Genomic DNA, 14628 nt, shown 5'->3' with positions numbered 1-14628 from the left:
TTTATCCCTTCAGAGTCAGCTTGCACAGAGCCAGCTACAGCTGCCCGGTTTGCACAGTGGTTGCAGGAGCCACCAGGTGGCAGGGACAAATAGCTCAGCCCCACTTCAAAGGCCAGATCCCTCCTCCTCCCCCTATTCAAGGTGGCACCATCCCAGCTGCTGCTCCCTATTTACCCCATAACAAGCAGGGCTCCTGCCTCCCCACAACTCCTCCCTCCCACCACAAGGGTTTCAGCCACCCAGCACAACAGAGCGGTCCTTCCACCCCTACAGGAGAACCCTCACTCAGCCCCTCTTCTCCAGTCCCCTGCAGTGGCTTCCTCACTGTGTCCTGACAAGTGCTCCCCACAACCTAGCAGCCACCCCACGACCTAGCAGCCACCCCACTCTCTCCTGGGGCACCTCCTGCCCTCTGGATTCCCATCATACCCCACCCCAGACATCCACTCTCACCCACCCCGTCCCCAGCTGTCAGCTCCCGAGCCACTGGTTAGCCTCACTGTGGGCCAGAGCTCACACCTACCTCAGCTGCAGACAGCATTATAGTCAGCCAGGGCTCGCTCCTCTGCAATGGGAAACAAGAAAGCTAGAATTACACCTGTGGGAGAGTGTGCAGAGTCTGACACCAGCTCCCTTCAGCCACAGCTTGGAGGCCAGGAAGAGCCTCAGCTCCCTGCCTGTATACACTGCAGCCACCACAACCCACCTGGCTGGTAGTAGTCATAGACTTTGATGTTGGCTGGTTTCAGGCCCTTCACCTCAATCTCTTGTTCCAGTTGCAGGATGAAAGTCTGTGACTCATCGCTCAGCTTGTGGGGGTAGGAGGGAGACCAGCAGGGAAAGGGAGGGATAGAGAGAAAGAAGTTACACACCTGCCTTGATCAGGGCTTGATGTGACTTTCTCCACTTAAAGCTCTCCAGGGTGTTAGAGGGTCAGGACTTTAGAAAAGGAGCAACTACTAGGATTGGCAAACACCAGACAGAGGAACAGGGCTATACAAGCTTCCCCACTGCACAGCTCTGCCAGTGCCCCTCAGTCCTGCCCTGCAGCCCCCTGCTAGTCCAGTGCTGGGCTCCCCACACAGCTCTGCTAATGCCCCTCAGTCCTGCCCTGTAGCCCAGCCAACCCCACTTCTTGTCCAGACCAAAAGTTATTGCTCAAATTTACCTTCTCCAGATAAATGAAGATTGCATCAATTTTCACCTCCGTTTTCCTGATGAGGGGTCTCTGCTGCAGCTGAGATAGGAGATAAGAGAATTTCTGAGCTCCTCCTCCTCCCCCCAGGGAAGGGAGTGTGAGAGGGTCTATAGGTTCGGAGGGATGGTGTGAGAAGTGCCCCGCCCCTGCCCTTATGTCAGGTTTCATTTCCTCAGGCATCCCCTCATGGAGAGTTTATTCATAGATTCCGAGTCCGGAATTTACCACTGTGACCTCAACACAGACCATAGAACATCCCCCAAATAATTCCTAGAGTTGGTTTAAACATTGTCAGTGATGGAGAACCCACCATGACTGCTGGTAACATGTTCCAGTGGTTCATTACTGTCACTGTTAAAAATGTGTGCTTTACTCGTGATAATTCTTGCAGGCCCAGGGAAGAGCAGGGTCCTGCCCGGATGCTCTCCAAATGAGCTGGGACAGTCTCCCCATCCCAGGAGTGAGGGGCATGGATATGGTGTACATGGTTACAGCCTGTAAATCCTCTTTGCAGCAGCTGGAGCAGTTCTGGGTCTGCCTGCTGGACATAAGCTCTGATTCACAATCAGGCCAGCTGCTGTTTGGTCTGACTCCTTGCCCAGCTCATGAATGCTAGTACTGCTCCAAACACAGGGGAGGGGAGGCTCCAGAAGCTAGGCAGCCTGGGAGTAGTGTGTAGAGAGAGATCAGTGGTGGCCCAAGGTGGTACAAAGGCTCCAAGTGTTATGGAGGGTTGCAGGAGCAGCTGAGTGAGGGCTGAGCAGCGAGTGAACAGAGGGGTCCCCACAGCTGTCTAAGAGCCTCTGTCTGTGGAAGCCCCTTCCCCTCTCAGCAAGGACAGATCCCACCAGTGATTTACCACCTCACCCTTCGCCATGGCCCCCATTCTGATGCCAAGGTTCCTTACCGATGTGCGGGAGCCCGAAGACAGACTGAATCCAGACAGCAGGGAGACCTCCACAATCACCATGTTAGAAGTGACTCTGCTCCCAATGTAGCTGGAAGTGGGGAGATGGTCAGACTGTGAGCAAGGGCTAAATGAGGCTGTAACATTTCCTCCCCATCAATACTCACCAGCACTATCCCTCCTATGCACAGGGACTGGTGCTTAGCCTCCTGGCAGGGAGATGAGGCCTTGGCATTCGAAGATCTGGGGGCTAATGGGATCACCCTGCTCTGAGCTGCCCCACCCTCTTGGGTATCCCTCAGTGATTCCCTTCTCTGTACCTATCAGACTCCTCCCCCAGCTGGTTAAAGCTGCAGGACCCTCCCACTGTCCCACCCCCTTGACAGGCACCTGGTCCTGACCTTCCTCCCCATCCCTCCCTGCTCTCCTTTCCCCACACGGATAAGCACCCCAGCCCTTTGGCTTGCCTTGTTCCCAGCTGCCAAAGCTCTCTGCATCCCCCAGCCAGGTGGCCTGATCCCCTGCCCAGCTCTGACACTCCCTGCTCTGCTCCAAGCAGGGGCTGCGTCCCAGGCGAGTGGTGTATACATGGGGGGAAATCGCAGGGTCACCTGACGTGGATGCGGACAGTGAGGAAGCGCGCATTGCCCTTGGCGCAGTCGATCAGCTGTGTGGTGACACGCAGAGAGAAGGTCACGGAGACCCGTGGAGGAGGCTCATTGTATCTCAGCACCGTCTGCAGAGGAGCGAGAGGAGGGGAAGCGACAGATCGGAAATGCTGCGCAGAGGGAAGGGGCAGAATTCCCACCCCCCAACCAGCAGCACTTCCCCCTTGTCTCAGACACACTCCCCGGTGACTCACCTGGGCGTAGATGCAGCCACTGCCCTGGGCCTGCACTGAGAACTCCTCGGGGATTTCCGTTAGCACCGCTTGCTGCAGCAGCAGCCGGTTCTTGTGGGTGACCTGGAACTTCCTCTCAAAGCTCCCCTGAGACTGCACCGTCACTGTCACCTGTGCCAATGTGCTAAATGTCCGGGCTGCGTACTTAGCCAGGGCCTGCAGTGCGACCACCGTGTCCTGGCGAGGGAGAGACAGCTACCTCACTGTTTGTGTCAAACCCTGTGGGCACAGGGAGGGATCTGTAACCTGGGGGATACCCCCTCCATTCCCCAAGCGCAGCGGGATCTGCACCCCTGGGTATGAGCGCTAGGCTCCTCCTCTCTCTGCCTGAGTACAGGGGCGCTCCCCAAAGGAACTAGCCCCAGGATTCACATTCTCTGTTCCTGAGTGCAGCAGGGGCCACAGCCCACAACATTAGCACTGGGTACATGGCACCAGCTCCCAAGAACAACCACCCCCCAAGGCACTAGCACCTGCGTTCACCCTCCCAGGCAGTGGGATAACTCCCCCCAGGCAAAGCAGTGCTGGTGTTTGCTCTCCCAGGGCCACAAGGTTCAAAAAAGCCGCCCTGTGTGGAGATTCACCTCCCAACCTATTCCTCTGCCTGAGGCCCTAGAGGGAGGGGGGCTCTGTCTCTGCTGGGAGCCGCTCATCACCTGCGTGGAAGCAAACCCTCCACGGGCGTTCTGCTGCCGAGCCAGCCAGGCCACGATGCCGGCAGCAGTGGCCATGTCCCCTGCGTTTATGCGTGGTTTGGAGAGGTAAGCCAGGAGCACATAGGCTGTCAGCTCAACATCCATTGACTGAGTCCTAGGCCAGAAATCTGTGGCAGCCGGGGTGCTGGGCTTGGGGCTCCAGTGGATTTGGCCTCCTAGGGAAGGAAAAAATAACACACAAGTTACCTGAGGGAAAACGCATCTCCAGATATGGGGAAAGCCCTAGAGGAATCATCCCAGTCATCCCCAGGGACCCAACCCAGGATTGCTCCCTACAGTCTGTGCTCTGGGGATTTGTCCAGTCCTAGATCTCAGTGTTCTGAATGATGGGCCTTCCACCCCTTCCCTTGAGGAAAGTTGCTCATTCTCACAGACTCCTCTGTGTTAGGAAGTGTTTCCTGATTGTCCAACCTGAAATGCCGCCCGTTGCTCTACTGCAGCCCGTGAGATCCACCCCCACAATCCACTTCCTCTTCCTTCTTGGTGATCACACCCTTCACATACGGTAGCCTGTTACCAAGTTCACTGTGACTGTACAGCAGCCAGCAGGAGACCTGCTCCTGGAAGTGCTCCAGTGGCCCTAAATATCCTACAAAATCAGAGCGTTTGTAATTGGGGGGGCATTTCAAAAGCACTCAGCCCTGGCCTACCTCTGCTCCCATGGAAGTCGGTGAGAGTTTTGCCATTTGCACTTGCGTGTTCGGTTTTAGTGCTGAGTATGTCTGAGCAGGTCTAACTCCTGGATCCTGCAGTGCAGTTAAAGGCCACGAAAGCAGCCTCCTGAGCCCCTGTTCAGTCCCTCACAAAGCAGCCTGCCTGGCTTTACAGACTTCAAACCCCACAGGGCTTGACCAGCGCTGCTGCTGCCGACTGACCATTCACACCGCACTGGGCAGGTGTAGGCTGCTTTTGCTCCCAGCAAATCAGACGACAGTCTCTGCCCTGAAGAGCTGCCAGTCTAACCCAGTACCTGATTTGATGGCCTGTTCCTCCAGCTTGTACAGCAGCTCCTGGGTCACCTCATAGTCCCCGGCCAGGGCGAAGGCGTAGGCCAACACGGCTTCCGTGTAAATGTTGGTGACATTGTGAACGGCGTGAATGAGGCAACGTAAGGCGGCCTGCACCATGCTGCCCTGTGCAGGAGAAGATGACCACACAGAGGTCACATCTCAGACAACTGGTATTTCTTTATCTGCAGGCACGTACAAACCTGGGGACAATTGCACTAACTTCAACGGGCTTACACCAGGGATGAATGAGACGCCTTGAGACTGCACTGGCACAGCAGCTACACTGACACAGCAACACTATGGGCCAGACTCTGAGCTCTGTGAAACGGATGTAACTCCACGAATGCTACACTTGTGCAACAGAGCAGAATCTGCCCCACTGAGTGGACTTTAACTCTACACCGCAACAGCTCTACAATGTGCCTGCCCTGGAGCTGCACCAGGACTCCTGCGATACTAACCCCCACTGCTCTGTCACACCAGACCAATTATGCTGAGTGTGAGCTTCCTCCAGGCAGTGCCTTATCAACACCTGGCCTGGCAGGTGCCAGCAGTGGAACACCCTCAGAGCCCTGCCCGCGTGGTGCCCAGCCATGGAAACGGTTGCAGCAGCAGTGTGAGCTTCTCTAAAGCAGTGCCCCGTCAGTGCCTGCCCAGAGGGATTCCAGCCTGCTCGGCTTCCTCACAGCAGCGCCCAGCTGGGGCCCTAGAGGAGGAAAGTGAGAGATGGGGGATGAGGCGGGCGGGCTCACCTTCAGTGGCTGCCCCAGCTCCAGCAGTGCCGCGGTGATGTAGGCCCCCAGAGAGATCTCATCATTCACACCGCCCTGTGGGAAGTACCAGCACACAGAGAGATGGGAGAGTGGACACACAGCACAGGTTAGCAATCAAATGTCATTCTAATGGGCGTGTCCCCTATGGAGAGCCCCGGGGCCTAGTCAAGACCCATTTTCCTATTTAAAGGAGTTTCTAGGGTTGGGGAGGTGTCTCCTTGGGGTGTGTCCCCTGTGAGAATCCTAAGGGATCTACCCCGGACTCTGTTCCCTATAGGGCTGGTGAGAGGAATCCCAGGGCTGATCTCCCAGGATTCTCCTTGGCCCCCACAATCCTTTGCAGTCACAGCGTCTGCCCATGTGTGCTCAGTCCCCCAGCTCTCCTGTCTGGCTTGGCTGCTATTACCTTCATGGAAGAGTGGAAGAGCCTCCCTTTGTTGGTAAAGCAGCCGCTGGGGAGCTGGTGAAGCTCCAGCCATTTCAGGGCATCTTGAATGTTCTTATCATCTATGAAGATGGATTTTTTGGCTTGTCCAAAACTCTTAACCACAAATGCCGTCAGCCTAGGAAGGTGGGGGTGGGGAGGCATGGGGCGAGACAGACAGACACAAAAGCTTAAATTGCTCCCCAGCAGAAGCCCATTGAAAGTGAGAGGTAGAAGTTCCCCATTTTGGCCCATCCAGCTCTTCTCTGTTGGACTAACTCAGCATGGCCTCCCTACAGCACATGTCTAGTGCTTTGTCCAGTCTAATTTGAGATGTGACGGGCCCTTGCTTTCTTCTCCTGAGAATCAGTCCCCACCTCTTACTACCAGGAAGAGTTCCTAATCTTCAATCTATATTCCCCCTTTCTTAATTCCATCCCATGATCCCCAGGTAGCCCGTTATGCCGCAATCACTAATTCCTCTCCCTCCTTCTTGTTTATGTCTTGCAGATACCTGTGGGCAGTTGTCTAAAGGGACTGGGGGCGGGGGGTGATTATAGCATCACAGAGCCACGCCAAGCAGATTCAGCAATTTCCATTTCTCCTCCACCCACTGGATCATTTTGGTTTCTCTTCTCTGAGCTCTCTCCAGTCCGTCAATGGCTTCCTGCCCCTAGGATGCCCAGAGCCATAGAGAGGGGCACTAGCTTTCCCCACCCCTGCCCTGCTCTGTGGGGCGATGCTTCTGTATGTGCCACCCAAAACCACACTGGCCATCTAGCAGCCTTATCACATTGGCAACTCCAATCTAATCTGCTCTCATTAGGTCTTTCTCAGCGTCACTGCTCCCAGTGAAGGCATGCGTGTATCAGATGATCTTTCCCCAGCTGTGGTAGCAGGCATCTGTTCAGGCTGAGCATCAGAACAAGGGAAGGCACCAGCTCTTACCACGTGTTCCCCTCTCTATCGTGCTCCCCAAAGGCGCTGTAAGCACCATGTCTGTGCTTATACAGGAGTTGCCTCTGGTACCCTGGGGAGAGAGGAAAGAAAACTCATACATAGGTGCCGACTCCATGGGTGCTCCGGGGCTGGAGCACCCACGGGGAAAAATTAGTGGGTGCTCTGCACCCACCAGCAGCCAAGCTTTCCCCCCCGCTTCCTCCGCCTCCTTCCCTGAGCGCGCTGCGTCCCCACTCCTCTGCCTACCTCCCAGCGCTTCCTGCCTGGCTGCCACCAAACAGCTGTTTGGCTGCTCCGGGAGGGAGCGGGAGGAGCAGGAACGTGGCGCGCTCAGGGGAGGAGGCGGGGAGGAGGCGGGGCTGGGGTGGGAGTTTGGAGAAGGAGTTGGAATAGGGGCAGGGAGGGGGTGGAGTTGGGGTGGAGACTTTGAGGAAGGGGTTGGAATGGGGGCGGGGCCTCATGGAAGGGGTGCAGTCGGGACGGAGCTGGGGGCAGAGTGGGGTCAAGCACCCACTGGCAGGAGCAGAACTCAGCGCCCATGAACTCATATACGGCACAGCAGTGCCAGGGAGAAGGCCAATAGTGACAGGGGGTGCAGGAGAGGGGCAGGAGGCTATTGGCACAGCAGGTGCCAGGTTGGATGCTAGTGGAGCCGGGCTCAGGGTACTTGCCGCTGCGCAGGAATCCCGTTGCCCTCTCCCTGATCTCTGGGGTCAGCTGCCTGGTCTTTTCCAGATACTGCAGCACATAGATGATGGGGGCAAACAGCACCATGTTCTGCTCCCCACAGCCACTGGGCATCTGCACCAGCCGGTCCAGGTTCTGCAGCGCCGTCCCCATGATGTCACCTGCCGGGGTGGAGGGGAAAAAAACCTTCAGTGCAATCTTAAATGCTTTCTTGTGGCTGATCATTCAAAACAACCTGGGGTGCCCTGCCCAGTCCGGATCTGACAGCTCAATCTTTAATTACCAGGATGAGAGCTCTGGCTGGAGGGGATGCAGAAGGGGGACTCATGGGAAGTTATGGGTGTTTGGCAAATGTCTAACCTGGGGGAAACAACACAGGTTGGATACAATGTGAACCGACTGGAAACCTTTGCCACAATCCTCCAGTTAAAAAAGCTGTACTGAACTCTAATTACAATGAGCCCTGCTTGTAAAAGGACACCAATGGGGCTGTTTCTCTGGCTGTGCTGACAGGTGACCAGGTTACACAGGGAGAGTAATACAGAGGCACTTTTGCAGGGCCTGAGATTTTACTGGCCTTTAAGGCAATCAGATAGTGTTAGTAGGTAAGCGGCAGCTCGGGTGTCATTCTGTTTCATCACTGCAGTTGCCTCAATCTTTTATCAGGCCAGATCAGAAGCACTGAAATCCAAACAGGACAGTAGCTGTTCTCACCTGACTGGAAGTGGAAAATGCTGTAAATCTGAGGGGGGGAAAGCCTTGTTTATATCCCAGGGGCTTTCTTAAATTAAGTCTCTTATAGTGCAGACAGGAGCCCCGACCATGACTGCCTCGTCCTGTAGCAGTCCTGTATTGGGTCACTAGGCAGCACAGTCTATGAATGAATCCACAAGTCAGAGCCAGAGAGAATCTCAGGGTCTGGCTGTGTCCAGCAGCCTCAGTAAAGAATCCCCTTTGTCTTCAGTACAGCCGAGGCCAGTCTGTTCTCCACTGCAAGGCTGCGCTATAGCTGTGAAACTCAACACGGCTGTGAGCATTATTGAGTATATCCCAGCCAGGCTCCCAAAGTCCTGTCCCAGCCGGCACTGGGCTCATTGTAGGCCTTGGCCCGCATTCTCTGGGGGCAGCCTCTTTGGTCCAAAGTCCTGCTCAGGAAGGCGCAGGGGATCTTTCCCCAGGACACTCCCTTCCCCTTTAAAGTTGGGGTGCCAATCTAGAACTTCTGAAACAAGGTGGTTGGAAAATCTTGCAGAGATTCACTAATAAACAAGCATCAAATCTTTTGAGGCTTCCCCTGTCACTAATGGGACATGACTGCCCAGATCAGCACCTGTTTGTCTGTAACAGGAGTCAGTGAGCTCACACACTGGGGCAACTTACCCAAGACAGAGATGGTAGCTCTGGCTGATCCTTTCACTGCATTAGCAGGGAGGGTGAGGGACACAGGGTCTTTGACTGTATTTCCTGATGATCACACGTTAAAGAAACAGCATTAGAAATCAAGCTGTAGGAATCCACCCAAAGAGATGAGGTGGTAAGCAATAAATCAGAGGTGTTCACATCTTGATCGCCCCCATCATCCCGGCCAGTGCAGTCCACTCTCCAGGGCTCTGGCTAGTCCCAGTTTTAAAAATTCCCCAGTGATGGAGCTCCCAACACTCCTCTGGGGGAGACTCTTCCAGCTTTGTTATCATCCTGTCTAACGTACCTCCCTTTGCTCATTTTCACCTGGCTAGCCCCATTTATTCCATCACATCCCTCACCAACAGCCCTTAGTTACTTGTTGTGATCCCCGTTAGAGCAGTAGTTGTAGATCCTGCACTAACTCTTTACAAGGCACTGGCAGAGTGACTATGGAGATAAAATGGCATCAGAATATGAAAGCCATTACCCCAAACTCCAAGCATATAGATTCAAGTTTGGTCACCACTTGGCTGGGCATCTTCCTGGGAAAAACCTAGAATGCTGCAGGGAGGGGCATGGGGGACTCAATGGGGGAGGGGTTCTTCCCTCTGAGTTATCACTGGCCTCAATGCCCCAGTGTGGTGCTAGGGGGCGCTGTGCTAGAGGTAACTGGATGGGCGGCTCAGCAGAGGGCGCTCTCTCCCCAGGTTGCGTGGTAGACGCAGTGGAATGCCAATGGGAGGGATTATTTTTTGTCTTTTCCTGTCACGCGGAATGAGAAATATAGTTTTACATATTCCTTTATCTGCCACCCCTGCACACCAGTCCCATTCCCTGCCCCCAATGAGTGCAGGGACAAGGCTCCTGAGACCCCTCCGGTGCAGCCCTCCTACCTCCTCTAGGGCACAGCAGGCAGCTGTGAGCCTTCTCCACGAGCACTCCCTCCGGCTGTTGGAGCAGAGACAGGGGCGTTGGAGGGGACAAACAGGGTTACAAACAAGATTTCCAAATAGCCGCAAAATCCATGTGTGATTTCGGGTCTCAAGGGGTTGTGCCCGAGCTGTCAGGAGCTTTACCCCCATTAGCCTCGGGCTGGGGTCTCTCTCCTTTATCGCCAGAGGGCTGGGCTGGAGCCGTCCACCACAAGGACCCCAGTGTTCCAGTCACAGTCAGGTCAAGGGAACAGGAAGAACAAACCTAGAGGGAGGCAGCACCCTGGTCTGTGATCACATGCCGGAGCTGACGTCTGATGGAGAATGGAGGCGAGAAGAGCACAGATGGGAGCGTGGGTATGGCGTGCAGGGTGGCATGGGAAATGGTGCCGCGGGGAGGGTATAAGCAGGAGAGTTAGAGGAGTGCTGGGGATAGCAGTGACTGGTGCAAAGGCTTTGGGATGCTGGCTCCAGCCAATGGCACAGAATGAGAAGTTTGTTCCCCAAACTCTCCTCTCCCCTTCAACTAGGGAGATGGGGACAGAGGGAAGCCTGGCCTCATACTGACCCGGACTAGCAGGGGTTTGATCAGTGTATCCTTCCGTGGCATTGCTGGGGGGAAGGTCCTCCTGCCTCCACACTGTGGCGTGTTGTCCATCACCACTGTGCTGACCGTTATATTCACCGCCCCTGTCAATCAAATTGAACAGTGTCTGTTTCTCACAACTAGTGCCAGACTGAGGCCATGTGCCCCAGCTGACATTTTGCTGACACTGATCAGGCGGGGGGGCTGGAAGGTCTTACTCTAGCTGGTCCTGATAGTCTGAATGGTCTCCTTGGCCTGGATCGGCCAGCTGGTCTAGTTGACTCGTCAGGATTGCTGACCCCTGGTGTAAGTGACTCAGTGATGTTACACCAGGAGTGATTTTGGCCCATTAAGAAGATCACTGTAAATGGCAAGTGCGCTTCAACGCAGGTAGAGAGGGAAGACTCAGCAGCTCCTTGGAAACTGGAGTCCCTCTTTATTGACAGGCTGGGTCCAGTATGGCAGCAACAATGCGAGCTTGCCCTGCATGTACCTGTGTGCCTCTCCCTGCCCCAGGTCAATAAGAGTCTGCCCCACCTTCAAGGGACATGAGAGAGGGACTCCAAACCCCATCCACCCTGTCAACGGATGGGGGAGGCAATTAGTGCCAAGGTGGTTTTGTGTCTTGTCCCACTAGGAACTGGACTGAGAGCCAAGTGGGGACCCAGAGGTGAAAGGCTCCATATAACACTCCCCAGTCTCTCTGTGCCACCCAGCCCCTCTTCGTCACAGGCCAGTGGTGATGGACTTACTCGCCCCTCCGCCACTGTCCCTGCCTTACCCAATGTTGTGGCTGTCACGCTCCATGAGAAGGTTCTGGATTCTTCTGCACACAGGCAGTGGATGTACCTGCAGCTCCTGCACAGCTCCACCCGGAAGTCGGGGGATTTAGCCAGGGACACTTGGATCTGAGCGAGCGATAGAGGTAGGCAAGTGATTAGCACAGCCTGGAAAGCCCAGCTGCTGGATGCAGAGCTCTCGGGCACGGCAGGGACTGCTCCATCGGGCGTGCTGCCACGTGGAATGGCAGGGCACTCACCTGGATGCACTGCCGCAGGTAGTTGAAGACTGTGGCCTTTAGGGTGAAGGTCTCTCCCCGGACCACAGAGTATGGCAGCGTCACATCCACAAAGAAGGGCTGGAATGTCACAAGGCTCGTGGTTGGGGCGAGTCCAAAGCCTAGCCTGGCCATGCAGAACATCCCGGCTTTCCACTCAGTGATGGTGTCAGGCACTGTGACTGGGACATCCCTGTTTCCAGTGGGACTGAGAGCGGGAGAGCCATCACATAAAGCAATTTAACCCACCACCTTACAAAGGGAGCAAAGCCAGGATCCCAGGCTCAGTGTGTGCAGTCGCAATCCTGATATTATGGAGCAGCCAATAACCCTAATCTCAGGACAACTCTCTAGTCCATTGATATTAGCCCTCTTTAGGAATGAAAAAGAGATGGAAAGAGACTTCGTACTGGGCCATATTTGGTCCATCCCCCAGGCCAGGATGGCTCCCTACAGTCTGTTCTCCTAGGCTTTGTCCAGAGCTCATTTTAAATGTCCTCAGTGATGGAGCTTCCATCTCCTCCCTTGCGGAGACTCTTCTATAGTCCAGCAGACCCTCATTGTTAGTGTTTCCTGGTACACTCCAGATTTGTGGGTTCCAACCCAAACATACTGGGAGTGGGAGCCACACTTTGCATTCAGCTGGGAGTGTCTACCGAGTTGAGAACTTGGTGTTGAACCAAGTAGAGGATGCCCACTGAGTGGGGATGCTTGGTCTTGAACCAAAAGGAGTGTTTTTCTGTGTTAAGTGTGGTGAGAGCTGAACCTTGCTCCCCAGGTTCCCAGCTGGGTTTTGGTTTGGCACATTACAAATATAGAGTTCAGCTACAAAATTCAGACCCAAGTTGGGGGAATTCAGGCCCTCTCCACAAAGATCTTTGGGATCTTTGAATTTGGGCTTTTGCTTCCACTGCAGTGAGTCTAATCATGTGATCCACGCTCAGAAAACCCTTCTGTTTCAAAGAGAAAGACCAAAGGAGACAACCCCTTGCTCTGGGACAAAAATAGGTGTTTGGAGTCAGTATAAATACATTTGATCTGCTCTCAAGAGTCAACAGTGACTCCATTGGTACATCTGGTATGTGGGTAGAAGGGACCTGCCATGATATTTATGATCAAAGACAAATGAATTAAATGTGTATTGCTTGACTAAGGACAACAAACGGGTGATAACTGTCTGGAGGTATGTAAAGACCAGGTAGGTTCAGGAGGCTACAGAGAGATAATGTAGGAGGAAATGTGATAGAAACTGAGCAAAGTAAGAGATTCTGGATGTAGATCAGGAAATATTCCCTAACACTTAGGATCTACTGACTGGGAGAAAACCTCCCCAAACGGAGCAATGGAAACTCCATTGCTTGAATCACCATCAACCAGGACTAGATAATGCACTGGAGAATGTGTTGTGAGAACAAACCTGTACTGGCTGGGACAGTGGAGGGGCTGGTAAATCTTTTCCATTTGGGATTTTAAGAATTCTTACATCTGGCCTTTAATACAAATGCTGGGGAGAAATCACTCAGACTTAACAAGAAAGGGCACAGTTTCCCTTCAGCCCCCATGGCATTCCTCCAGCTGCCAGTACCTACCCGACAGAGATCAAATCCCAGAGCCAGGTTTCAGGGAAATACTGGCGAACTCTCCCTGGGATAGTGGATTCTGGAGGAGCCTCTGAAACAAAGAATACAGATTCCCCGTCAGGATTTGGGCAGCTTAGCCCCCGCAGTCACAGACTGTCCAGCGCTGGGATGGCAGGTTCAGCTGGCAGAGGGAGGGTGCCAGGGCTGATAGTCTGTGAGTGAGGGGTTAGTCTGGCACTGGAGATGGAAGATTAAGGACAAAGCAACGCTTACTTCTGGAGACTGGCCCCCCATTAGTCTATGCAATGCCCCCAAAAGTGCCAAAGCTGAGAAGGAGCCCTGCCCCTCACTGACAAGGGTGCTGCACCCATTAGGGGCAGTGGGTGTTCCCAGCATGGGGCACATGGTGAGAGATGGCTGGCAGCTAGGCTGTCCCAAGGACCTGGAAAGAGGAGCCTGGCAGAGGGATGCACTTGGGATTGGGCTGAGGTGATGGGAGCTCCTATGGGAAAGGAGGGGAAATGGGGAAAGGAAAGCAGCATTGTCCTAGGGAGGCTAGGGCCCTGGGGAAAAGAGAGAAGGGGAGGCCTCCATAGGGTGACCTTAGCAGAGGTTGCTTATGCTGTGCCTACCCATCAGCACCAGGGCACTGCCGGTGGGGCTCGGCTTTCCTCCCTTCACGCTGGGAGAATTGCAAGTGCCACTGTGATCCTCTGGTGGGCCCTGCTGCCTCAATGCATGACCAGTCACATCATTGCTCTCCTGCCATTGGCAGCCTACTGTGTTTGAATTCTGGGCCTGATCCAAAGGCCATTGAAGTGTCACCAGGGCCTTAATGCAGTGTCCCAGATGCACTAGGGAGGGAACATGGAGACAACTCCACCCGACCCTAATCTCCACCTCTTGGCATCACGCTTCTCCAGAGTGCTCCCCCCACAATGGATCTGTGGTTTAAGTCTGTCCCACATCAACGGGATCTGTGCTCACTCTGTCTTGGTTTTGAATGGCTCTTTTGCTGGGACTTGACTGCTGGGGTGTCCCGCTGCCCCCTCCCCCCCCCCCCGACTTCTGAAGGAGCAGAAAGAAAGACAAACAAAGGAGAAAGGAAAAGGGGAGAGTGGAGGATCTGTTCAGCAGCTTGGGGAAGAGGAAGGAAGTACTGAAAAGAAACAGCAGAGACAGACAGCCATGAAATGTTTGAGGAAGCCAGAGGGTTTAGAGAGTGCAAAGTGAATAGCTACAAAGGAAATCACTGTTACCTTGGCCAGCGGAGGCAGAGTTTTGAGAATAATTCGATAGCAACTGAGCAGATCAGGTAAGGTTAATTATAGTTATAAATTATAACACTTTGCATTGCTCAGCAACAAAGGGGCTCAAAGCACTTTGCAAACAATAATGATTTAAGCTTTATAATCCCATTGTGAGACAGCGCAGTATCATTATCCCCCTTTTACAGATGGGGAAACTGAGGCACACAGCGGGAGTGACTTGCT

The 14628-nt window shown here is 54.1% G+C and overlaps 1 protein-coding gene across 1 annotated transcript in view; it reads right to left on the bottom strand.

Moving 5' to 3' along the window:
• Positions 1–524: 524 nt before the first annotated feature.
• The window catches only part of LOC112113127 (alpha-2-macroglobulin-like protein 1), a 30388-nt gene continuing 16284 nt past the window's right edge, over positions 525–14628 (bottom strand). Inside the window, exons 18-35 of the mRNA XM_029911671.1 lie at positions 13145–13226; positions 11538–11763; positions 11280–11406; positions 10481–10602; positions 9874–9928; positions 8957–9040; positions 7561–7737; positions 6878–6959; positions 5912–6068; positions 5485–5559; positions 4693–4855; positions 3663–3877; positions 2968–3183; positions 2717–2841; positions 2106–2196; positions 1169–1237; positions 707–809; positions 525–565 (exon numbers count right to left, since the gene is read on the bottom strand). Of these exons, the coding sequence (XP_029767531.1) occupies positions 525–565; positions 707–809; positions 1169–1237; positions 2106–2196; positions 2717–2841; positions 2968–3183; positions 3663–3877; positions 4693–4855; positions 5485–5559; positions 5912–6068; positions 6878–6959; positions 7561–7737; positions 8957–9040; positions 9874–9928; positions 10481–10602; positions 11280–11406; positions 11538–11763; positions 13145–13226 (2210 nt within the window). The remainder of the gene's footprint in view (positions 566–706; positions 810–1168; positions 1238–2105; positions 2197–2716; positions 2842–2967; positions 3184–3662; positions 3878–4692; positions 4856–5484; positions 5560–5911; positions 6069–6877; positions 6960–7560; positions 7738–8956; positions 9041–9873; positions 9929–10480; positions 10603–11279; positions 11407–11537; positions 11764–13144; positions 13227–14628) is intronic.

Source organism: Terrapene carolina, unplaced genomic scaffold (assembly GCF_002925995.2).
Source record: "Terrapene carolina triunguis isolate 2854851 unplaced genomic scaffold, T_m_triunguis-2.0 Scaffold112, whole genome shotgun sequence".
In the NCBI taxonomy this organism is placed as follows: Eukaryota; Metazoa; Chordata; order Testudines; family Emydidae; genus Terrapene; species Terrapene triunguis.
This window is presented reverse-complemented; position numbering and strand designations above follow the sequence as displayed.